General features: G+C 39.6%; 1 protein-coding gene across 15 annotated transcripts in view; it reads right to left on the bottom strand.

The window, feature by feature from the left end:
• The window catches only part of kif1b (kinesin family member 1B), a 58,140-nt gene that overhangs the window by 12,889 nt on the left and 19,304 nt on the right, over window positions 1-25,947 (bottom strand). The window contains exons 7-32 of one of the 15 annotated variants that reach the window (XM_051425366.1): window positions 25,276-25,387; window positions 24,649-24,726; window positions 24,491-24,556; window positions 24,282-24,299; window positions 23,846-23,921; window positions 23,243-23,321; window positions 22,995-23,137; window positions 22,238-22,279; window positions 20,199-20,410; window positions 18,860-18,939; window positions 18,303-18,378; window positions 16,913-16,992; window positions 16,343-16,449; window positions 15,912-15,995; window positions 15,393-15,573; window positions 15,091-15,163; window positions 7,503-7,608; window positions 7,340-7,357; window positions 6,176-6,324; window positions 4,973-5,151; window positions 4,688-4,825; window positions 3,348-3,599; window positions 1,601-1,719; window positions 1,140-1,225; window positions 607-736; window positions 134-287 (exon numbers count right to left, since the gene is read on the bottom strand). In XM_051425366.1, the coding sequence (XP_051281326.1) occupies window positions 134-287; window positions 607-736; window positions 1,140-1,225; window positions 1,601-1,719; window positions 3,348-3,599; window positions 4,688-4,825; window positions 4,973-5,151; window positions 6,176-6,324; window positions 7,340-7,357; window positions 7,503-7,608; window positions 15,091-15,163; window positions 15,393-15,573; window positions 15,912-15,995; window positions 16,343-16,449; window positions 16,913-16,992; window positions 18,303-18,378; window positions 18,860-18,939; window positions 20,199-20,410; window positions 22,238-22,279; window positions 22,995-23,137; window positions 23,243-23,321; window positions 23,846-23,921; window positions 24,282-24,299; window positions 24,491-24,556; window positions 24,649-24,726; window positions 25,276-25,387 (2,838 nt within the window). Of the gene's footprint in view, window positions 1-133; window positions 288-606; window positions 737-1,139; window positions 1,226-1,600; window positions 1,720-3,347; window positions 3,600-4,687; window positions 4,826-4,972; window positions 5,152-6,175; window positions 6,325-7,339; window positions 7,358-7,502; window positions 7,609-8,883; window positions 12,828-15,090; window positions 15,164-15,392; window positions 15,574-15,911; window positions 15,996-16,342; window positions 16,450-16,912; window positions 16,993-18,302; window positions 18,379-18,859; window positions 18,940-20,198; window positions 20,411-22,237; window positions 22,280-22,994; window positions 23,138-23,242; window positions 23,322-23,845; window positions 23,922-24,281; window positions 24,300-24,490; window positions 24,557-24,648; window positions 24,727-25,275; window positions 25,388-25,947 lie in introns of those variants that run through there. The other 14 variants (XM_051425371.1, XM_051425375.1, XM_051425367.1 and 11 more) reach the window with 14 other exon arrangements.

Below are 25,947 nucleotides of genomic sequence, written 5' to 3'. Positions count from 1 at the left end.
GTAAAGCTGTTTTTATGGTGTTACCTTTGTTTTATTTCTTATATATGTAAAAATAGACACCACATGGGGCACATACAACTGTACATCTGAGTTACCACACATTCCAACCCACAACTGAAGATCGTGGACTCACTTGAATTGGCAGAAGATATCAGCGTATTCAGGCGGGACGCCGCTGGCCTGCAGCACAGTAACACGGAAGGTAAAGATGCTGCCAACCTCCAGCTGTCCTGCCAGACCGTCACCAAGACTCAGCTTAGTCTCTGTGATGTTACCCAGTTTGAGGTCTGAAGGAAGCCACAGGGGAAGTAAAGTTAGGCGTGCTGTGATTTACTGAAAAGGAGCTGCAATCTTGCTTTGTACAATCTGAATATGAATTCTAAGCCCTAGACTGGTTTCTGCACATTGTCAAGCTTGTGTGATTTGTAGGAAAATCTCATCAAACAGCCTTTGTACACATTCCTTCACGAAGAAAAACTGCATCTGCCTCATCTCCATAACTATACATATGAAGTGCATTCAACAGGACCATCTGCCGAGTGTGTTTCCCATTGGGAGGAGAGGTTGAAATTTTTGAGTGGAGAGGTGAAGGTTTGGCCGCCGTACCCATGTCATTGATTCTGTTGAGCTCCTCTGAGGGTGTGATGACCTCTGAACTCTGGCCCTGACCCTCCACAATGCGCAGCTCTTCCAGGGACAAGCCGGAGCGGGTCATAACCGTGGAGGGAAAGTCGTTCTGAGATAGATGTGAGATTAGAGGGAGGAAGACATAAGATTAGCATATAGCTTGATGAGAGAAAATGAATAAAACCTTCACCTGTGTGAATGCATTTTTATATTATGTGCAATATTGGGTGAAAAAGGCGGAAGATGTATATTTGTTTTTAGAAAATAAATAAACTGTATAAAACTTTAATAAAACACAACTTTCTCTTCTGACTTCATGTTTTAACCCAGATATCTCACACACACACACACACACACACACACACACACACACACACACACACACACACACACACACACACACACACACACACACACACACACACACACACACACACACACACACACACACACACACACAGAGAGAAAAAGTCTTCAAGTTTGAAACCACTTTCATCTGACTCGGGGCATACCTTTTTGAAGTACTCATCATCAAAGGAGATCTTGGCGGTTCCTGACTGTCTAACTCCTGACCCGTAGTCTGGAGCCTCCTCGTCAGCTACAAAGAGACAAATCATCCTCTTATCAGGATCTATCACAGACGCAGCTGACTAAAACTGTCAAAGCACATCAAAAGGAATACACGAGAATCTAAGGGAATTTTCTCTTTGGAGGGCTCTTCAAAATGTTTCCACATTGATATTAAAACAGAAGTTAGACCTATTCATTTATCCAGTTATTTGGTTTAAGTAAAATATATTTTGGTATCTAAATATCAAAAACATTGTGACACATTGCCTCACCATTCGGCACAAATACATGGAACATTCAGTTTCTCTTGGATAACATCACACAATGAGCGATTAGCAGGATATAACTGGTGCATGAAGATCCTAACAGTCTAGCTTATTAGAGAATCTCATTAATTACTCACCAGCTATAGCCTGAACCCCCACACGCAGGAAACCACGCACCTCGCCCTTCTCTGTTACTATGGCAACACGGTGCACCAGTGGTACAGGGTACAGCAGGTTGCTCAGGTACACGAAAGCTCTGAGAGTTAAAAAGGAGGAGAGAGACGTGAAAACCTGATTCTGGTGCAGTGTGGAAGATCCATATAACATTGTATTTATGAATGTTTTTTTTATATATATATATATATCTGCCACGTTATCTGTTGAAGCCTACTGCTTATATCTGAGCAGTCACATACAGAACATTTTCTGCTCTACATTATCCAGACTGACAAATATATCTTTCCAGTGACTGAAACATGTAATGTGCACAAACATTTCCAATGTTTAGCATATATTAATAACTACAATAACATAAAGTAACATATTAGTGACAATTATGTTAAGGAACAAGCAAAACCAAAACAAATAAGAAAAAAAAAACATAAAATCATACATGCTCCAGGGCACTGAAATCAGCAGCAGTTTAAACCATCTGCTTTATTTTTAAACTGCGTGACAGGGTGATGACAGATCGCCTGGGATGCAGCAGTAAAGGCTGTAAAAGAGTGGTTTATTGTGTCGTGTTATGGCGATGTTAGTCTCTCACTCACACACTCACTGACATTTTGTTTTGTAGGACTTGATTTGTTTTGCTGCACCCCTGGTGACATACTCTTTTCTCTGTTGCCCCTCCCCTCCTCCTCTCCCTCCCTTTGCAGACTGAAGGCCAAAGCGGAGGGGAGAGATCAATCTGTAAAATCTCTGAAGTCATAGTGACGAAGGTAGCTGAGCCATGGTTGTTGCAGAGTCTGGCTGGCTTGAAGCCTGCATTGATCTGTCGTCTTATTCTGAGACTGGCACACGCTGTTTATTAGTAAGCTATGATGCTACGGCCTCGGGTACAGCACGTGCTGTGATTTCAAATGCTGCTGCAGCATTTTATTTCATCTTGACAATTAATTAAAACAAATACAAGTAAGCATGATTATGGGACTGTCAACTACCAGTGAGTTAATAACACCTACAATACATTACAATAACAATGTTAAAAAAAACAAGGTTATAAAAACAAATGCTCTTATGTAATGTAATAAATAAAACAAACATAAAAATAAAACAAGGTTTAAAAAATAAAAATAAAACAACAGACAGCTAATCAACTTAGACACAGCAAATACAAGTAGTTCACACACAGATGGGAGTTAATACAGTCAGCGCGGTGATGGTGGCGGGGGATGAGACATCATGCTGGGGAGATGTGGGGGGGAAAGGATGGTGGCTTTTCAATTTTTGGGAACTGAGTCTAAATTAAAAGTAACTCATACAAAGCTGGCCTGTGAGCACAGAAGTATGACTAATCACATTAAATCCAAAACTGCTCCAATTTATCTCTGCAAAGCTGCTATGAATACATGATCTGATTCTACCAAGGACCCTTAATAATAATTAGTAAGTGATATCCTTACAGTATTTGCTCGAATAAGACCAAAATAATACACAAAATGATGTCTCATATCCTACATACTTTTAACATCTCTCTACCGAACACTGTTGTTGGATGCAACATCAGTCAATCCAATATCATACCTCCCCCCACTTTGTTTCACTTTGCTGTACATTAGTGTAATTACAAATAAACTACATTAAACCAAGCCAGCATCCGCCCCAAACTCCTGTCCCAGCCTGTGTGTGGAGGACGTGGGAATGTCACTGCCAGTCACCAACCTTCCCACCAGGATGAACCAGGGGGAGCGGTCGTAGAAGGGGTCCTGGCCGTCGCTGAAGATGTCTGAGCCCTCCTCAGTGCCGGCATCTGAGCTGGTGTCATCCACAAACGCCTCATCGTCAATCAAGTCAGACATCTCACTCTGGCGCTCGTCAGCCAGCTCGGTGATTTCGGAGTCAGTGGTAGAGAAGGTAGGCGAGGGGGTGCGGTCGGCCAGGTGCTCGTTAACACAACCGTGGAAGATGGGGGAGCTGAGGGGGTCGGTAGTTTGGGAACAGGGGCAAGAACCAAGGAAAGGTAACAATGGAGTAATAGAAGAGTTAAAAAGGCCATGGCAGCTCATTAATTATGGTTTAGATGTGATACTTCACTTTGGCGTTACTTGGTAGTTTCTTACAACAACTAACATACAATTATGTACCAATGATTAAAAAAAAGATTGGATTTCAAAGTAATTGAACACCAGCAGTCGCTGTACATTCATTAATTTCTACCTAGTGGTAGAAAATCATTAGTGACACCAAATCAACTGAGAAAATGTTTTCTAATAATTCTACTTTGAAGCTGTCAGAAGTGCAACAGAGGGATTCATTTCATAAAGAGCAGGTATTACAACAAGCTGCTAGGTGTCAAAGTAGTTTATAGAAACATGACTATTTTATACCAAAATGAAATGCCACTTTAAAAGGATTAACATATAAATCTTCTCATGTATACTGGCTGAAAGAGGATAAACTACAAAATGCCACACATTTCCACTTTATCCAAATCCACCATGTTGTTTACAAGTTTGTGTATGAACTGAAAGGAATATCAACATGAGAATGGCAACAGACACAGCAAAATGATACAATGAATAAATGAAATGACATAATTTATGAAAAAAAAAGAAAGTGAAAATATGAAAAAAGAAAAATAATAAATACACAAATAAATATAATAATAAGTGACATGAAATCAAGATGAAAATCAAGAGCACCAAATAAAATCACAAATGTAACATCAAATTATAAACATGACAACAACAAAAAAACACAATAACACCAAGCACAAATGATAAAGCGTGATGCCAAAACACGTGATATCACTGATTCACATGACTCCAATTACAGAAATGTATTCTGTGTAACAGAATTTGACCATGAAAATGATAAATGGAATGTAAGTAAATGCATGCACCCATTTTAAATAAATGGATCACAAAAACTGTGTGTGAGTAAAGCAATGTCCAAATTGTTAACCAGAAAAACAAAATCTGTTACTTCAAACTCAGTAAAACAGTATTCAAACAGTTAACTACAGTAACATGTGCTATTGTACAGATTTTTTTGATACATACCTTCCCACAAGTTTAAACCAATGGAAGCGGTCATAAAAGGGGTCATTTCCTGTCAGAGTGCCCTCACCATCCTCCTGGTTCGTGGAGGCCATTTCTCCAGCACGGTCATACATTTCTCTCATCTGTTCCAGCCTCTGCCTGTAAATGACGACAGAGAGCACTTAACATCGATGAGAAGCAGGGAGGCTCACGTAATAGCTAGAGGGAAGAGATGCTGCTGGATGTACAGATGTCAGATATTATACTATACTACGATACTATTTCAAGGTGTGGTATGGGCATTACTTGAGTTTATCCAGGGACCAGTAGTGTGTGGCTCCATTCTTCAGGTCCTGAACCTCTACGGCCACCACGGTGCGGGGGAAAGGCCTGGAGTCACGTTCTTTCTCTGGCTCTGCCGACAGGAGCTCAGGGGGCAGAGGAGAGTACAGCGTGTCTGTCAGCAAGACAAACTGGAACTGGACCTGAAAAATGGGAGAGGTGGTTGAGACTGGATAAATAAAGAGATTTTAAAAAATCAACAACATCAAAACAAGTCAAGAAAAGAAAAAAAACGAGCATGAAAATCCATTCCAACTTAAAGCTCTGAAGCTCTGAACAAAGAAATAAATGTAATATGTACAGTGGCATCATCAGCTTCACCATGAACTTTTATTCGGTTGTCTTAACATGCCACAATCTGGCACAATAACTCATAATATATAATTGTTGGACGGCAAAATTGACTCTGAAAATAAAATTGGATTAATGGCCCAGGTCTAGTTGATATGTCGAGGGTGAAAGGTCAAACAAATCCATACAACACCCCATTTTGTGGCCTCTCTCCTCCCAGCATCCTCTGGGGGCAAAATGCTAGACCAATTAACAACACTGGATATAAATTACGGACAGGCCTCCCCAAGAGATAAGCAAAAACCTTCTGAAAATGTCTTTGTGACAGACGACCCGTCTCCAGTATCAATTACGTAGCGCCTAGAACTGGATACGAAAATAAATCCTGTGTTCTCCTGAGGTGGGCCATAGCAGAACAGCTTTTGATTCATAACAGATTTAATTTCACTGTGTGACAATGGGTCAACACCCTGCTCTGGGTGATTTAAAGGATTGTCTTCTGTATTATCTAAAAACATACAAGCTGAGTGCCGACTTAAATAAATCCTCAGCATCACAGGCTGAATGAAAATCTTAATCAATGATGTGGCACCTTTTATGACATCATGACGCCACGCTGTCATCTCACTTCACAGTGGAACATCCCAGAACCTGATGAGGATGATTCACCTCTATGAATGTGGCTGCCAGGCAAGTACAGTATTGGGATAATTTGTTTTTTAACTACACTTTGTATCGTCCTTTACTCACATTTTCATTCAGCTTTTACCATTAGAAATTGAGAGTCTCCAAATATTTTGTTTTGGCCTTTCAGTAAACCAGTTTTGTGCCGCACAAACTTGATTTTAAGGCTTAACAATGATAAAACAAACATACTTTCTTCTTTAGCTCCACACTAATGGCGTTGGCCTCCTTCAAGTAGACAGCGTTTCCCCACAGCTGGTCACGGAGGGAGGTAAACTGATGGTACCTCCACTTCCTGAAGGCCCACTGAGCCAACTCAAACTCATGCTGAGTCCACGGCACTGCAGGGATGCGAGACACAGAGGTGATGTTAACAAGCATATACACATAAAACGCACAATGTGGATACACATAAAACCAAGAAGGACCATACCAGTTTTACTTGTTTTAGCCCAACCACAAATTCTTAACAATTCTTGGTGATCCATCAAGGGGAATGTTTTGTCACCTTTATTTTAAGTCAATATTTCTCGCAAGCAGTGTTCAGGGACCTCCAACATCAGAATTTACAGAGTCAGCTTCAGACAGGCTTTAAATTCACAAGCACTGCTTAAGGAAAAACCAAACCCAGAAGACAAACGGAGCAAATGTGGACATTGTTGTTTTCTTGTATAAAGCCACAGTCCGTCATCCAAATTCAAAACACAGGATTAGAACCTGCTATTGCTCTCAACTTGATTAAACGCTATATTGCAGTGAATGGTTTTATTTCGACTAAACATCTGCATCACCTAAATGGATGACTCTAAATGCAGTAATCATTCTGATGCGGTTGAAGGTTTGGTGAAATCAATAATGTTTGTAAACACAGGAGTAAATCCAGACAATATTATCAATAAATTTAGACAAACAAAAAGCTTATCTGGCCTCCTTTAATCAAAGTGTGTCACTTAAGGAGACAATGTTTTTACTGCGGTGAATTATAAATCTCAAGTGAGATTCTGTGAGTACACGGTCCAAGTGTACTGAGAAGACTGGAAACCAACAGCTGCTTGGAAAGTAGGGAAATACATTTATGTTGAAAGGCTGCTTGCTCTGCACCGTTTCTGGAAATTTAGAGGCAAATTAGTAGTTGATGGGCTAAAACATGAAAAACTTTTGTATGGTCCTTCAGACTGCAAGCAAAATGTGTTTTATTATTAGTAGTAGTTTCAAAGGAATTAGAAGATATATTACTTGGACTAGTCTAACCCTGTATGAATAATTAGTATGGCAATATTAACAGATTTTAATTCATCTGAATGAAGCTGATATTACGTTCTTTTAATTATAAAACATAAATAATACTATACGCACATCCCAGTAGTTTGGGCTCTGGACAGGAAATGTGAAAGAAAACATTCAGTGCATTTTTATATATATGTATATATATATATATATGTTGGGCTTGAAATATATATATATATTGAATATATGAAGTCAAGAAATATCTGCAGGACTGGAGATGTACAGTACGCACCTTCCTCTTCCTCCTCCTCCTCCAACTCTTCTTCATCAGGTGTCTCAGCCACCAGAGAAATAGTCTCCACCTGTTTCTGAAGTTCCTGCAATTTGCTCTCGTACACCTGGACACCAACACACAGGGAAGAGATCATGGACAACTGTCCATCAGCCGCAACAACAGCCCAGCTACCCGTCTGCACCACATGTCAACCCAAAATACACATACAAATCCCATAATACTACCAGAGTTTTGTTTCTACATTAAAGACAAGAGCACTTTGGTTACTGGGCCAAATGACATGTGAATACATGGATGTGGATATAATGTGACACCAAAGTGGATTTACAGTTAGATAAATTGTGTAATGAGATGTACACAAGAAGTGTGGATAGTTTTTCCTTAAACTGTACATTTCCAAACCATAAAAGTTTTGGATTATCTTGATAAACTATTTTACACCATCAATAATTACATCTATAGTCAGTCTACTGACCAACATTAAATGTAAGACATAATCAAAAACTAAAAAGCAGAAATAAATTCTGTTTTTAAAAAAAAGTAGTTAATTATGATAATTTAGACTTTCTATATACTAATTAATTGTGTAGCCTAATCCTTAAGCTAATGCAATTCATTAAAAACCTTCAACTTCTAAAATGCTCCCTGACATTAGTACACAACGTTCTGGATATTAAACTTCATGAAGCAACGAAACATCATCTTATATTCTGAGAGAAATGGCTGGAGAGGCAGATGAGAGGTGTTGGTAGAAGCTGAGTCAACTGTAATCCAATGAGGGGCGCCATCATCATCAGAGCAGGACAGGCTGTGGTCCCGATGACCTCATCCTGTTTGTTCAGTGTCTTCTGGGAAGACAATGCAGCCTTTTCATTTGTCATTAACCTCCTCCCTGCTGAATTCCTACCAATAAGCTAAAGGCCGAACCTTTGGAAATCCATTAAGCATGTTCTAGTGAATGTGCTACTGTAACACAATGTGTCCCATAGTGTACCATGTGAATATAGTGTTTGGAGCGGTTTCAAAACATGAATATTTAAATTCTCAAATAGGTTTAAAGATGGCAAGAGTTTAATGCTAATGGAAGTAATGTTAATGGAATTACATCAATGGCAACAAAACCAAATGTGGGAGATTATGTTATTGCTACATAATGTAGTAATAAATGATTACAGTAAAAATAAAGGGCTGTTTTAGAAACAATAATTAAATCTGCATTCATTTAAGCACTTACAGTACCTTTAACCTGACCTGAGATGTTGCACAGTGTCTCATATGCTTACTCCTGCATAATGCATACATGTAAAGATCTGTTTCTGTCCCTCATCTAGGTTATTGTTAGTGGAAAAACAAATACCAGCCACATATAACAAATAACTGCACTTGTAGCATGTAATTTTATTTCAGTCATATTTTGAAAATAAACCTCCAGCAACACAGGGATTCAGTATATGCTTTTTTTTTTTTAAACCTATGAACACAATTGTCCATATATTTACTATATGTTTGCACAAAGTGCTTGATTAAGGAGCAACACAACTTTGTACACAGCCACAGTGAGGCACTTGATATTGCAGATTCAAAAAGCAGACGTACAACACTCAACGGACACTTTGAATTGAGACCTAACATTGACATACGTATATGTATATTTCAAAAGAACAGTGCACTGTACATTGTCCATTTGAACTTGTATACTTTCCAGCTTACCCGGTCGCCATCAGCACCACCAGTGCATACGTTAAATAACATTAGTTAAGTAGGCATGAAGAAATGTAAGCTACTGCATGCAAAGATAGTCAAAGACATAAGGCGTAGGGTGGAGAAACTAGATTTGCATATGTCATTATATCATTTGGTTTCTGTTACAGCATAGTAAGGTAGAATATGTACTGTCAAAACTAATAGTATAAAACACAGAAACATTTTTCATCATTGATTTTTTTCATAGTCCTCGAATGTCTCTCCCATGATGCTGAGTGTCACTGTTTTCGGAAATGATTTTAAGGCCATCTGGTATTGAATTGTAATAAATGATGGGTTTTTTAAAGCCACAATGCAGCAAGGAAACGACAGATTAACAGGTAGACCTGCTGCTAATTCAAATAAGCATCAGCTAAAGCACAAAGAAATAACACCGACACAGACACCTGATTTCATCACTCTGATATATGATGTATGTGGCATTTGATGCAGCTAAAATGAGGCCGTCCGTAAAATTTCCTTTGACATGGATAGTTCCCCCAAATAATTATGCAAACACTTCAAGTCTTTGTCCTCCCTCCAACATTTTTCAAGGCGAGTCTTTGGGAACCATGACAACACTCTGTAGGACATCCAATCAAAACACGGTGAACTCTGTGCTTACTCAGTGAATCACAAAGCCAAAATGTAATTTTAAGACTGAGACAGAGCTCCGCTCATGATGTGTGTTTTATACAGGAAGAGAAGAGAAATTATTTTGAACATGCTGTACTGGTTACAGTGAAACTTAGATAAAATGTTGTGTATGTCTATCTCCTAGCATTTCAGCATGCTATAGCATATGATTCAGAGAGGATTATTAATGAAATCATCCTGAAGAGAAATATACCAATATACAGAGTGTGGGTAGTTTGTAAGGGGTGTCTAAAAATATGTTTTTAAGTATATAGTAACTTATTGCTTAGCATTAAAATGTGTGTCCAAACTAAATAATTATAAAGCATATCTATGATTTGAGGAAGTGCAAAATACTGAAATACAATTAGGTGGCAGTTACATATTTGAAACAAATCAAAAAAGAAAGTTAGAAGTTTGGGATTACGCAATCAAGTGGCTTAGTAAGAATCTGAATAAATCAGTAAGTTATTACAAAAAAAGTTAGTTTGGTTAGGCAAGTTATGAAGTCTCCTCATCCACCCTTGTGAATGAGTTCTGAATTAAAAAGAAGCAAAAGAAAAATGTTTAAATGCACAGCAGGATTAACATAGTTAGTGCATAAAAAGGCACTTTTTGAATACCACTTTCTTTTACCACTATTTCAGTCTATTTAAAAGGCAGTCACACAACTGACTAGTGCATCAAGTTATTCCATAATAAAGTTCAAAATATCCATACTGGTCTTTTGATTCCAGATCTAGGCCAATTATGTTTTATGAGGTATGCACAAAATGTAAAATTGCAAAGAGAACCGAGTCTTCCATCCTAACATTCAGTTACATGGTACATAGAAAGAAATAAATATAGTGTTTTTATATTCCTAATTTGGCTACAACAACAACAAAAGTCTTAATGAAAATTAGACACTTCAATGTGTTCATACTGTAGTGGCTAAAACATTCAAGACAAATCAATACTAAAATGGAAAAGATGTAAACTCAGAAATTCAACCATGAAGATAATTTTGGCAAAATCAAAGCATGATTGATGAATTGTCTCACATGCTGAAAAATTAACAGAGTAGGCATAGCATGTCTCTTCTTAAAAAAAACAACAAAAAAAACAGTCCCTTTATCATCTGTTGGCTTCAATTCCTTATGAGCTCTCCCAATGCTAGTGATGACAGCGCACACAATGCAGCAAAAACTAATAAAACGGCATATATTATGATGATGATGATGATGATAAAATGTCTTTTTTATAATACATACAATACTTTTGGGTCAACCAATGACACACTGATCAAGTGCAAAAGTCACAGTCAGTTTTAGCTGTTTGACTCACATCATTCTGAGCTGTTGTGATCTGTAATGTGTTTGCCTACTAAAAGTATATCAAACTAGTTCCTCATTCCACAAGTCCCACTTAGACTGTCGTCTCTCTGCTGGCTTTTAGATTAGGAGCAGACATTTGCCTGCGCATTCGCGGAGGTGCCTGAAAGTTGATTGGATGGTTAGCGTGGTCAGTGTGATGGTACTGCTGGTAGCCATTAAATCTGCCATCCATATACATCATGCTATTATAGTGGCAAGGTGGTGGTTGATGGTGTGGCTGGGGATGTGCTGGCTGGTTCTGATGGTGGCGGGGCTGGTAGAAAGCCTGCGTATGCCTCCTGTTGCTTTCAGACTGCTGCAGTGACTCCATGGAGCCAGAGGGCCGCTGGCGGTGATTAAAAGAGTTGCTGCGGCCTCGTTCATGGGGCTGCTGATGTTGGTTGTTCCTATAGTTATGTCTGTGACCCTGGCTTAAACCTTGCTCCAAGTCTTTGCTCCTGTGCTGAACTACTGGGCTTGGCAATGGGGGAGTGACTTGGATAACTGAAGCAGCCATCTGATCTCTGGACTGTACTCCTTCTTCAGCCTGGCTTTCTCCATCTTCTTCCTCTACAGCTTCTTTAGGCACCTTTAGCTCAATGACCTGCTCATCTGTAATTATGATATGAGTACCAGGGCTCCACGAGTTACGGTGCTTAGGGTTACTTTTGAAGGGGAAGCGTAGCTTGCGGTCTTCTGGGGGTATAAAGCGATGTGGTCCGGTATTCCGGCGGAGCTGCTTGGATATCTCTTGTTGCTGAAGGTTCTTGAGGCGTAACTGCTCTTGGCGCATCAAGCGCATGTGGCTTCCTCGCTTTAGGGTTGAGTCATCTCCTGTACTTTGGCCTGTCTGTGAGTCTACATCCTCTACATCAGGCTTTGTAGGAACAGGAGGCTTTCCTTCTCGAGGGCTCGGAGTCGTGGCAGTGCTAGAACAAGTGTCGGTGCTGGGAGGCTTTTCTTGGCCCTCTGGGGTGATGAGTGGAAGGACTTTTTCCATTTTGACCATCTTGTTCCTGAGAGCACGGATCTCCTCATCCTTCATGTTATTCTGTTTCTTGACCTCGTGCAGGATGTCCTCAAGTTTGTCAATGTGCACCTTTAGGTCATCCATAACAACCCCTCCTGGTCGAGTCCCATTGGTAATGACATCCTCAATGCGCTCATCACCAACGCCAACGGTGTCCCAAACATCCCGAGCCACCGCCCTCCACGAGTCCCGCTCGTTGGGGTCCTTCTTGCTGTAGCTAGCACAAAGCTCTTTCATCTTTACAATGGCCAGTGCCTCAATTTCCTGCCGTGTGTGGCGGAAATCATTGAGCGCTACTTCATAACAGATTTCTTTAACAGCCTGGATCTTCAGGTCAGAGATGGTCACCCACTTGGAGTCCTTGGTGATGCGGCGCCGTTGAGGGATCTGGTACATTTTAACTGGCTCTCTTCTCTTCCCACTGCTGGGTAACCCACACTTTTTCACTATGGTTTGTAGCTTGCTGGGAGGCAGCTTTTCCCTCAAGGAAGTGATCAGTCTCCAGCTCTCTTCACAAGACCTCTTATCAGAGTCATCCCCACTATCAGAGTCTCCATCCTTGAGAAAACAACACAGGAAACAAACCAAATGGTTCCCAAAAAAAGGAGAAATTAAAATGGGAAATCAAAGAGAGGATGAAAGGATGGCTTTTTTAAAAAGAATGAATAAAAGGTATGAATATGCAACATGGGAACTTCAACCACGAGTAAAGTCGAAGTTATATCAGAACATAATACTTGAGCTTAGACAGAATTTCGTGGTTCAGAATTCTGAGATTTAGGATATTTATCAAAGACGACACTGTCATAATGTTATTCAAATATCTTGCATACATCATTACTGTACAAGATGTATGGCAACATGCAGTTCCGTAAATTATGCACATTCCCAGAATTACATTAAAATAAAGATTGAAAAACAAATGAAAATCCAACAAACAGTGGCTTCCATTGACTTTCTTGTCAGTTTGTTGATCTCATATTTTTTTTTAGTGAAATGGTGATATGGATAGGATTTAATTTATATTCATTAATACGTTCACTTGTTGAAAAAACAAGGCTTTTCATATCTCAGAAATGGGGACATCAGCTTTTACAATGTTGTTCCCAATGTTGCATATTGATATTAAAAGTAAAAAGGTAAAGCATGTCTATTATGATTAGGAAAGAAATATCAATAGAGGATAGCTGCTGATTGGAGCACTTCTGTGTTGTTTTGTGATATTCCTCTTCTTAATTGAAAATTTTGTGATTTTGAAAGCCGGATCCCAACACACGCTACAGTGGCATGCATGTAGATGGATTTTGGAGCTTTCCCCCTTTAGTCCAGAAGGTTTGAGTGGCTTTAGTATTAGCAGTGAGTTAGAAGACAGAGTGTTCTTGCAGTTGATCAGAAAGCCAGTAGAGAGAGGAGAGGCAGAAGTGAGGGTAAGTGTTAATCCACTACAAGAAAGATGTTAGTTGGGAAAAAATGCAGTTTCTCATTTTTTTTGTAGACAAAGTACATTACAGATCACAACCATTTGGTACAGATAACTCAGGTCTTGTGTATGATACTGTAGCTAGGGCTAGATTTGGACATGTTGGGAGCCTGAACTCTATGCCTGTAGCTCTGCACATAAAACCACCAGAGTATGGAAGAGGTCTGTGATTCACTGATTCAACTGTAAGCAGTGATAACGGTTGTTGAGCCGTTCCCTCAGTGTGCTACACAGATGCCAGGTAAGGCTAGCAAACAGAGGTAGCCAAAGAAGTCAATGAGAAACCACATTGTCACTATCTGTCAAAAATCTACAGCAGGATTTTTTGTTATCACAATGCATTGTACATGTCAGCAACTGCATTGAAGAGATGAAACTCAGGACAAAACAGAGCAAGAAAACTAGAGTAGAAATCTAATCCAAGCAAATCAACAGCCACTTCAAAGTTGACCAGCTCAACAGCAAACACTGCAACTTAGTCCAGAACCAGAGTTAAGAAAACATGCTATTAACATGAACCATGCAAAAGCAGCTTCACATTATTAAAACAAGGCAATGTGTTTCTAATACTGACCAATATTCAATCAGTTTTAAATGAATTTTGATCTTAATATCAAATAAACATTAGCTGTAAGTTGCTGTTTTGCAAGATTCAGATCCACTATAGAAGACACAAGAAAAGTGAAAAACAGGGATTTGGAAAGGGGAAAGCTTTACAATCTAATTCTCACTCAATCAAATTGCTACAGAAAAATCTGTTATAACTCAAGAAGAAGGCGAGTAAAAGCTCATCTGTCTCAAACCAGAAAAACTTCCATGCAAGAAGAACAGACATGCGCTAGGAGTAAAAAAAGTGACACACACACACACACACACACACACACACACACACACACACACACACACACACACACACACACACACACACACACACACACACACACACACACACCCCCCCCACACCCTCAAGTGTCAGCGCTCAGAGTGAGAATTAGTACTAGTCAGATTTAAATGGACTAAAAACTAACTTTCCAATTGTAATTTACCATATTAAAAAAACCATGCTTTAACTTTAAATTCCACTTATGACAGATATCCTGAAGTACATTGCACTCAAAATCACACACAAAATATCACAAACTAGCTGAATCACTCAAGAAGCTGCCTGCAATTATGACTAACATGAAAAAAGCATCAAATAAGTTATAGCTTAATATCTATTAAACCCACTCTGCAGTTACTACTAATTTATCTACAGCTTCTAAAGTGATTATAGAGAACAGACTGAGTTGTGAGATTCATCAAGTGGGTTTGATTAAATTTCAACTTATTTGAACTCACCAGTCGCTGTTGCTCCAGAAGTTGGTCTGCTTCTTCCTTCTCCTTTTTGTACAAGATTTCCATCTCAGTGAGCCTACATCATACATGAGTAAAATATATTGTGAAATACATCACACGATTCTACTATATATATATATATATATATATATATATATATATATATATATATATATATATATATATTTATACACACACACACACACACACACACACTGTAAAATACACATTTTAAACAAATCCGACTACTGACACTAGAAATTAAAATAAAAAATTAAATATGGCTAAAAGGATGGACTGCATACCTTTTCTCCATCTCCTGCTTCATGTCGATGCCCTGCTTCTCCAGAAGCTCTCTCTGAGCAAAGGTCCAATCCACAGGCTCCACAGGGGTTTCAGCTGATGGTGTCTTCTCCCTTTCAGCTCTGGCCTGCTCTGGGTGGTTGAACCGGAACACATGGTTCTTTCCCATAATGATACGGTTACCTGAAAGAAGGTGGGGTACACATGTGGCAGAAATAAGCGTGGAGAGCATGGAATCAGCAAAGACATTGCTCCTTCTGTGCTGAAAGTAAAGCTGTATAAATGTACCAGCTCCAACTCTTGTTTCAACATGATTCTTTTTAATTCAAATCAGAACATCACAAGGGTTGTTATGAACTAATTTATATAATGATTTATGAAGTCAAAGGAAAAACCCATTATATGGATTCAATTATCTTTAGTTATTAGGAAATCAGTCATCTCTTTATGGGCTACGGAGATAATACAAGTATCACATTTACAAATTATTTACAAAAATATGAATGAAATGAAATATATACCTGAACGAAGCTGGATTGCATCCTCAACACGCTTGCCGTTGACGTAGGTTTCTGATCCCTCACAGGGCACCAGCATGACGATAACTTCAGCAAAAACACACAAACTAATCATCAGTGACTCATTCTGAAAGGCTCATCATCGCTCATTCTTAACCATAAAGGACAATTATCTCATTCAATGAATGTAGTGTGTACTGACATTTAGGACATTATGTTTCCATTAGCAACAGAAGATGGATTAAGAGTCTATATTTATGCATTTATTTCCTGCATTGATAAAGCGGTTGCTTTTGCAGATATTTAGGGGCTATAGGTATCTGTCTTTAAAGTTCTTGCTATCAACAATTTAACTGAAAATAATCCGTATTCAAAACACATCTACATACGCCAATGCAAACACAAGCTAGAAAACTCATAATATGTTGCCTCACCATCTCCATTGGCATTCCTTTCGCTGCGGAAGATGCAGTGCTCTTCCTTGATATGAGCACCACTTAAAACAATGTCCTGTCGTCTTTCAGCGTCAGCCTGTCCCACCCTGAAACAATCACAGAGGCCATTTTGAGAGAGTCAACATGGCCCTCTCATTGTATTGGCAGCCATTTCGATAAAAAAGTCAGAGCCAAGTTAAATGGAACCTTTAGACCATTACTTTAAGAAGGCAGCACTTCTAAAGCACTAGAGTTTCTTTTGTCTGTGATTCCGTCATCTATTATTGGCCCCCTGGGGTGTGATTGTAACAAAATACTCAACAGGAATAGTCTACCGAGGGGGCCAGAAGGACAAAGAGGGGAGGAAAGTAACTTTAGACAGTGAAACTTTTTGTGATCAGTAGCAGATTTTAAGCCAGTTTCCTCTGACTCTGAAAGTTCCTCTTGCTTAACATCAAAAGAGGAAAAATTTAATGCAGAGTAGTTTTTCAGATACCCTGCCTGGGCAAAACTCCAAACTTTTCCACATCCTCTGCAGCATTTCAGTGTCATCATTCAGGTTTTGGTTACCTTGTAATTCCGTCTTTGATGTAGTAGAGCAGACACTCTGACATGAGAGGATCCTCATTCAGGTTAACAAGGTGTGGAGTCTGCAGATGAAACATAACAGGTAGACAGTTTACCACAAAAAACATTTCTAGGGTTTCACTACTTTCATCAGTGAATCGTGATATACAGTGCATGATTGTGGACAGAAATGTCACAGTGACTTAACACTGATACCTCTGGAGTCTGATACATCACAGTAATGCTACAAACAATGCTAGCAACTACTCCACCAAACCACCAACCTTTTTAGGGGAAAACACCCCATTAAAGTCTGTATAAAGATCACAAGGCTTCTGAGCGAAATGCTAACCCATGGAGCGGCAGTGAGTGAAAAGAGAGACAAAAAAAATGAATGGAAGACAAATGGATGTGAACAAAAGGAATAAAATAATAAAATAGATGAATTAGTAGCAGAGGAGGGGGTTCAAAACATTCCTATAGAAGGATTAACTTCAAAGAGGGGAATCTGAAACCTCAGCTGATCCAGTGACAGCTGTCGCTGAATAGTCAGATATTAAAAGATAACAAAGCTCTTTCTATGGCACAATTAAACACATCTACTTGTCTTCATGTTGCTGCCACACAGCACTTCTTCTACTGGAGGATGCTTGAGAGGTACGAAGAGTGAGAGGAATGTACCATTGCATGTAATTTAATAAGCCTCATGACAGCACTAATAGCTCTAAGCTGCTAAAGGAAAGGATTGAATAATATACTAGAGCCAAATATTATACTCAAACATAACTTTAACTTCAAAGAAGCTTAAATTCAGAATCACTTGTCAGATCTTAATACAACCCCATCATTGAAAAGATTATCACATATATTAGTCCATCAATCAAACAGAGGTTTAAAATGGAGGTGGAAAATAAACTGTGTATGTTCAACACAGTAGTTAACAGTAAATATTTAATGAGAGTATATAAAAAGGTCAGATATGTGCAGGTAGAGTAACCAGTTAGAACAAGTCTGACCATGGAAAAAAGCACACTTATTACTACTAAACTAACTAAACTCAGTTATGGGGCTACATCTACTGCAGGAATGCTTTGTCTGCTGCTTCAATTAAACAAACCTTCTTGGTGGGAAAACAATCAAACTGCTCATCAAATGGAATTTCATGGCTAAGCTGAGTATGTGAAGGAAGCAAATAACAAAGAATGGAAAGAAACAGAATGATGAAGTGAACAGATGAGAAAAAACAGAAGGTACAGGGAGGGTGCTCATGGAAAAAGACAACATGGGAAACAGAAGTGAGGAAGTGATGGCAGAAGGGTGTGCATCACCACCCATGGGAAATTTTGACACAGTCCTGTGCCATTAATATCTGTGCTTGTCATGTCTCTTCTACCTTTTTAGGAGAAAAGACCCCCAAAGTGCCTCCATCTTCACGGATTGCCACACCCATCTCTGCAAGCAAGGCCTCCCTGTAGTGAAGGAAAAACATTTGTAGGCTCAGGAATGACACAAAGTTGGAAGACAACTCTCCCTCACACAGCACATATTCTTTGATGTTCAGCAGAGAGCTTTTGTGTTGATAAGAGACAGATGATGAGAAGTGCAACATTACTGCAAGTGGTTTGTGGTACGATAACAGGCAGAGAATGGCACCAGTGAGGCTCAATGGACAGACAGTAACATGGTTGACGTCTGCAGCCACAGATGAGTGGGTAAAGGGGGAGAAAGGGCGTGAGAGGGGTATATGTGCAGCAGAGTGTGATGACAGAAAAGGGAAGGGAAATAGACAGAATGAGTGCAGAGGAAATGAGACAGGTGAAGAAAGTGAGACAGACAGCACAGAGGGGTGAAAAGACAGAGACGGAGCAATGGAGGGAGGGGGGGGGGGCAGACAAATTGAAGGAGGGGTGGAGGCACACGTAGGAGCAGACAGTGTCTGCCAATACTGACCTCTCCATGCGGATTGCCTCCGTCTTTCGCAGTTTCTCTTCCCAGGTTTCATTGAGCTCGGCAATGATCTTTTCTGATTCCTGAACATCAGAGGAAAAGTGGGAGGAAAACACAACAAGTGTAATGTAACGTTAGCTATTAGCAGAGAGGTAGTAACAGTGTGTTTAGCTCATAGGCACACTCAGTCTGGATTGATGAGATTTCATTTGTAAAACTAGTGACAAAGATTACACACATTCTGAGTCAGGGACAAAGGCGTAAGGGGCAGGGTAACATAGAGCTGTATATAATGGCAATTATACCATAACTTACGAGTGTCTGCTCTGCTTAAAGCTCTAGTAACCATACAGAACAGTCCTATTCCTCTTTTTATTTTAAAAGCCAGTCAGGTACCCAGAAATCTGTTCTTCTGAATATTAATATATTATGTGACATTTGTTGCTGTGTTTAATAAGACAGTATAAGGTCATGTAAGTTTAAACATAATGAGAGGTTAATTAATAAGAATTATAAAAGGTAACCTTCGCTGTAATCTTTATTTGTGGATCACCAAAATAGCTGCAACAACTTTAAGGAACAAACAATGTGAATATTATGTGCCTCACTATTAAAGCTAAAAGCCAATAAGACTGGATCTATTTTGGTCAAATTTCCTCTGTATCTGCGTTGGTGCTTGACGTCATTGGATGACAGACAGACTGGGCACCACGGTTGCCATGGAAACTGCAGCTCCTCATGGTTGGTTGTTGCAATCCTATGTGCTCCCTTATCGACAAAGTGAGAGGTTGACTGCGAGCGTGCGAGATATAAAGCTCAGAGGCCACATGAGGACTGATGTGCTTTTGTTTTGTGTGGGCTAAAATTAAAACAACAGACATGTTGACATTAAATGTACTTCTAATTTACAAAACAAATATTATGGTGTGTGTGATTGTATATTGTGTGTGTATATATATATGTATATATATATATAAATATAAATATATAAAATACTAATACTAATACTCAAAATACTAAAGCCCTTATCTACAGGGGTATCTTTTCAGATATTTAATAAAGGGGTTTTCTTATACTGTTAAATTGAGAATGTAAGATTTAAGATTCACAGATATATCAGAATTTTTTCTTTAACACATTGCACCTTGCATAAAAATGTACATTCCAGGCTGTTGCTCCACACTGCACAACATGAGCACTCTAGTTTGTTATTAAATCCCCAGTTAAGAGATTAATGTAGTTGACGGTCTTAGCAGAGTGGACAGATAGCTGTGGGGCTGTTCTTCTCTCTTAATATGAGACACAAGTCTAGTTTGAAGACTGCTGCACAGACCAACTTTACCTTGAGTCTTTCAATAGCCTCCTCTCCTCCAGGGGTGGACATGATGCGCTCCTGGATGCTGGTGACCGACTGAAGGCCCACCTGGCTGCACAGCGAGCCAGAGGAGGGAGAGGCTGTCAGGGAACCAATAGGGGCTGTGGAGAAATGGCCAGGGCGTTGGTTCTCTGAGGCTATCAAGTATCTATGCTTATTGTTCTGAATGTCTTTGAGGTCTGAGCCAACAGCAGGAGAGAAAGAGGGAGAGAGAAAAAAAGTACAACACAGAGAGAGATGGGATAGGCCCGGGACAGGATAGGGGGAATAAACCACATAAAATGGAGGAACCAAATACCAAATAGGAGGAGAAAGAGGGGAGAGATGGGGAAAGAGAAAGGACAAAGGGGAGGGAAGACCAATGTAAGACACACGTTGTAGGTCAAAGGGTTAAGACAAACACCCTGCATAATGGTCAGCTACAGACAGCAGCAGTTTTCACTCCAGGTAGTTCACAGTAGTCTGCTTGCAGCCGCTATTCAACTCCCAGGCAAAATGCATAAAATTTCAGCTTGTTCTCTATTAGAGAGGATCCAGAGGGCTGGTTTTATGTGGGCCAGAATTACAGTGCAGAGCAATTAACTCTGAGCACTTAATTTCTAGTATGTACAATTCTGAGGAATAGTGAGACGTCACTGTGTTGCTTTTGTCTTGAACTCTTAGCATGAATGAGAACACACTGTGTGAAAACTGCTATCAGTGTATCGGCAACAGGATAGGAAGGAGATGGAAACTGCAAGAAGGCCCATAGGGAGGACAGATGAGAGTTGTTGACACATGCTGCCAAAGTTCAGCCCGCAGTCAAGTAGTTTGATTCACTGCACACGCACACACACATACGCGTGCACTCAAACAACCACCATAACGGAGCCACAGAAGCCTCACTAAAAGGTCAGGTAGCTCATGTCCATATAATGGCTTAAAGGACCTTTGACGTAACACAGACGGTGCCTTCTAAGAATCAAATTAAAAACAAAACAAACGGCCAGCAAAAGTAGAGTTTAAATTATAGGTGCTGACATTTTGGAAATAAAAATGTGTGCAGTTTATACGGGTAATACAGGCTTATCATATTTCAGAAAAACAGGGAATGCATCAGTACCCAAGTACTGAGCTGTTAAACTTTTCTCGTTTATACTGGGAAAACATCAGCAAAATGTAAGCTTTTGTCCTGCACATTAGGTAAAGTGGGAGAACACGTGCTTTTGGCCAGGATTACTTCAAATTTACAGCATTTACAATGATTTTTAGAGCAAAAGGGCAGGAGGGAAGAGGTATTAGGGATTTTTGAGACAGCTGAGGCCACACTAGCAAACTAGCAATTCAATACAAACTATCATAACACATCAAGTTAGTTAACTCAGAGGTGTACACACACACCTTTGCTAAGTAGCCAGTACTCTACGTAGCCACTACTTAGACATTTAAAATCATGCACCTTTCCGTCTGTAGCTCTGAGCCTCAGTTTGAGAACCGAGAAGTGCCATTCTAAAGCTTTGAGCAATGTCACCTGCAGTGGATGGTTAGTAAGAGACAACAAAATAAAAAGCATAAAGGCCACTGTGAAGAATAGAAGCCTGAGAAAATGAGTCAAAGACTGACATAGTAAGAAAGTTATGAGATTGTGTTGGGGGTGGGGGAGACAGACGAGCTATTCTAATAAACGAAATGTTTCTAAAAGGGATTTTCCAAAAGTAACTAAAGTTACTAAAGTTGGATTTGAGCCTACAAACAGCTGCCTCACCCCCATCATTCTGAAAGGTAACAGAAACACAAGCGCGAAGCATGCTAACCTAGTGGCATGCTAACCCTTGCCAGATTAGCACACCTACAGAAGCCTTGCATTTCTGACTCTCATTCAATTAAGCTTTGGCTTTTTCAGCATTTACATGCAAAGCTGGTAGCAAATTTAATATAAAAAGGTAATGGGGGCATAAGCAATGTTAGCTATTATTAATAGGGACAATAGTGATAAGACAATTCATGACTACCACACATATACACACATTTGATTCCACTTCCTGGGCAATCATCCCCCATAGGATCAACTGAGGGGAAGCAGGAAAAGATGAGAAGGGTCAGAGGTCAGCACCAGTAGAATGGGAGGAAAAGGTTACAGACATTTCTTAGTGAGCAGGACGAGTACGATAATGAGGATGAAAAGAAATGGCATGGAATGACGTGTTAAGTGCCATGTCATTAGGCATGATCTAAGCAGGCATTAGCAAGTAGGCAGGTTATTAATCAGTTCAGATATTAGAAGTTATTAATGGGTGTATTATGTCTTTAATTGACTAGGCTATGAGCCATTACTCTTGTGTACAGCAAATGGAGTGTGATAGTTTAATGTCGCTTTAAACTACCATGTGTGTTGTCACAACCAGCCACATGAGACCATATACATTTTCATTAAATGATTTAGAAATATTTTTACAGTATGGAACCTTAATATTCTATAATTAATATAATATAATATAATTAACTATATTATATAATACACAGTACGAAAATACACAATACACATTTCTCTCTGTAAGGAGTCGAATAAACCAGTAATGTGGTAAATATGTTTCTAAAAGCTGTTTAAGTGTTTTTAGTACTAGGCACTGGTACAAGCACTGTGATGGAAACAAAGTTGGATGGCTGAAAGCAATGAGACAGTGAAGTAGAAAGAAGATGTTGCCAGCTTGTGGTAGACCCTGAGAGAGAAGGTAGATGCTGTGTGGCTGCAGATACGGCCTGCCGTGATAGCACAAAACTCACTGTCCAAGATGTCTCCCAGGCCCTGGGCACGGAGCAGTTCCTTCAGTCGAGCCACTTCGTCCTTCAGGTCACGCACCAGCTTATTGTTGGGATCCTCATTGATGACAGCATTGCATTTGATGTTCTTAGCTCGGTCAGCATAGCTAAAAATCATAATGGTAATAAAATGTATTCGTAGTTAGGGATCAATTGCAAACAATTAGCTACAATTATTTTGTTACTGTCCATGTCGTGGATGGAAACCTTACCGGAGCGTGCTGAGAGTTTCATCATAGTTTATATCTGCAGGACTGAGGGCAGCAACCATGGCTGTTCTTGAGTTTCCACCTGATGACAAAATATCAGTAAAGATGTAAATTATTTAGCAATGTGGGTGAAAGGAGAGACCTAAACAAGATAGATTAGTACTGGATTTATTTCCAAATACAACAGGATTCCCACAGTACTGTACTTTAAATATTATCAGCACTAAATAAAATACTATTAGAGCAAAAAGTAGTGCTGAATCCTAATATAAGAGCTCAGTCTGATTAGACTAAACTGCTATGTGCTACATGCGTCAGCTAAGATTGAAGATACACTGTACAGCTCTCCTCCATACATCTCTGAACCAAAAGATGGGTGTGCTTGTCTAGTTAGGTTGAAATAGAGTCTGCTGACAGTGCTCTTCTTAAATTAGAGTAATTGGAGTAATACACATTAGCTCCAGTCATTTTTAAACCCCTCTTCGTATTATAGAATTAAATTTTTCTTGCGGTCCAGGAATAACGATTTTCTTACAGTTTACAGACATAAATTCCAGCATATTCTCCAGGTAAAGGTTGTTTATCAGGTGATATTAATGTTCATACCGAGATTCTCCCTCAGCAGCCATGTCAGAACTGAGTCTCTGTATGGGATGAAATCAGTCTTCTTCTTCTTCTTGCTCTGCAGTAAACAAACATTCATTGGAACGCAGAAAAAAACAACAACTGAATTCTGTTTTAGCACTAAAATTACGGATGGTAGTTAAGACTGAACAATAATATGATGTACCATGACAAACACCTCATATGTAATGGATAAGAGGTCAGGTAAAATGAGTAGAGGCCCGATTTGATTAGCTTTTGCTCTGGTGCAAGGATTGCGGACTGTGCATGGCGCCTAAAAGCACAGCACTTAGGTGACAAAACATGGTGGTGACAGCACACTGTGCAGCACCTTCAACACTGCACATGGCAAAAGGCTGTCAAATCTGCCTCATGATAGGAATCAGAGGTTAGTGGTTGAGCTGTCAAAGGGGTTTACCTTGCTGGTACTGTTATCCTGTGTAAGCAGGCATTACAAGGACAAGAGAAGAGAAAACACAAGGGCAGACATTACAGCATGCCAGGCTACAAACATTAATTCCTTGAGAAGTCAGGGTCAAGTTGTAGAGGATAAGAGAAAAGGCTGAAAAGGAGGATAGGGACTGACAATAAATAATAAAAAATAAAATAAATAAATCAAACACTCACCACTTCAGCCAAGGCAGAGATGACCTTTCCTAATGTGGTGAGAGATTTGTTGATGTTTGCTCCCTCCTGCAACCATAGATGAAAAAAATATGATTTAGGAGCCATCAAGGTAATAATAGTCAACCAATGTTGGATGCCTGTGATGACGGGAGTCTTACCTTTAGCCTGGTACCTTTAGCTCCAGTGGAATCTGCTCGTTCACTCCCTGCCAAGTCTACCAGACTAATTTTACTGACCTGAAGAGGGAGTAAATGCATTTTAGATGCATCAAGCGTATGAATAATTCACACTTGAATTATAAACTGAAAGAAGATCAGACTATTACTCAAAGACTATCAAATACACAGTTTAGCATGTTTTCAGCATAGTTAACAAACTAAACAGTCAAACATGTGTAAGTGTAAACCATTTCAAACATTTGGACATTACTGTCAAGTGACATTCAGCTAGGCAGTAAAATCTGATGGAGTAGCTAAACACAAAAGGCATTGTGTTTACAACAACACAGTGGTCTTTGTCTCTTCAGTCTGAGGAAATGGTAAAAGTCAAATCTAAAATGGCTCTCTTTCTTTTTCCTTCTCCGACCACCACCAACTGAGAAGAGCTTAGGAGACATCTTATCTTGAGCAAACTCAGTAAGTTAGTAAGTAAATAAGAGTAAAATCCAGTTATGAAGAAATGCACTTCTGACAGCATAAGAGCACAGTTGGTTATAAGTTCTATAAGTGCGAATGCTTAATGGTCTAATTTAAGAATCAGAAGGTGTGCTGTCTGTCTCCTCTGACCTTTTCTGTTGAGAGGTCTGTTTCGCTGTCATGTTTCTTTTGTGTGAAGACGATGGTGAAAACAGCATGGGACCTGCTGCTGGTCTCATTCATGTTGGTGGCAGCCACGGTTCTGTAGATTAGCACATATGGGCATAGTTAGGAAATACAAAACGATAAGTATGTAACAGATCCTTCTGAGCACTTTCATTCATTTTACCTTTTAAATTATTCATCATTACTAATGCTAAATTCATGGTCTTGGCTATTACGAGAGCTATCATCCCTGGGCTTTGTGCCTATTAGAGTGAATTGAGTCTAAGGGATTACTTTTTGCAGCGGAGGTGGGTAATAATGTGAGGACACCAAATACAAATACACATGGCGCACTCAGAGGGACAGTCATAGGGGAGATACGGGCTGTTCACGGCATGTTCTAGAAATAAGCCTTCTGAGTCAGCACAGGAAGATTAAGGCAGGGTTCACTCCTCCCCACACAAGCTCTCGTCTCACACACACACGCACACACACGCACACACACGCACACACACGCACACACACGCACACACACACACACACACACACACGCACACACACATTTCAGTGAGAAAGTCACTACCTCCAATTTAAGACAAGTTTCAGGTCAACCTGGACTTGCTGTTTTATTAAAACTCCACCATAAGGAAGGTTCTG

Source organism: Dicentrarchus labrax, unplaced genomic scaffold (genome assembly GCF_905237075.1).
Source record: "Dicentrarchus labrax unplaced genomic scaffold, dlabrax2021, whole genome shotgun sequence".
NCBI lineage: Eukaryota > Metazoa > Chordata > Actinopteri > Moronidae > Dicentrarchus > Dicentrarchus labrax.
The sequence above is the reverse complement of the archived record's forward strand: the minus strand, read 5'-3'. Positions and strand labels throughout refer to the sequence as shown.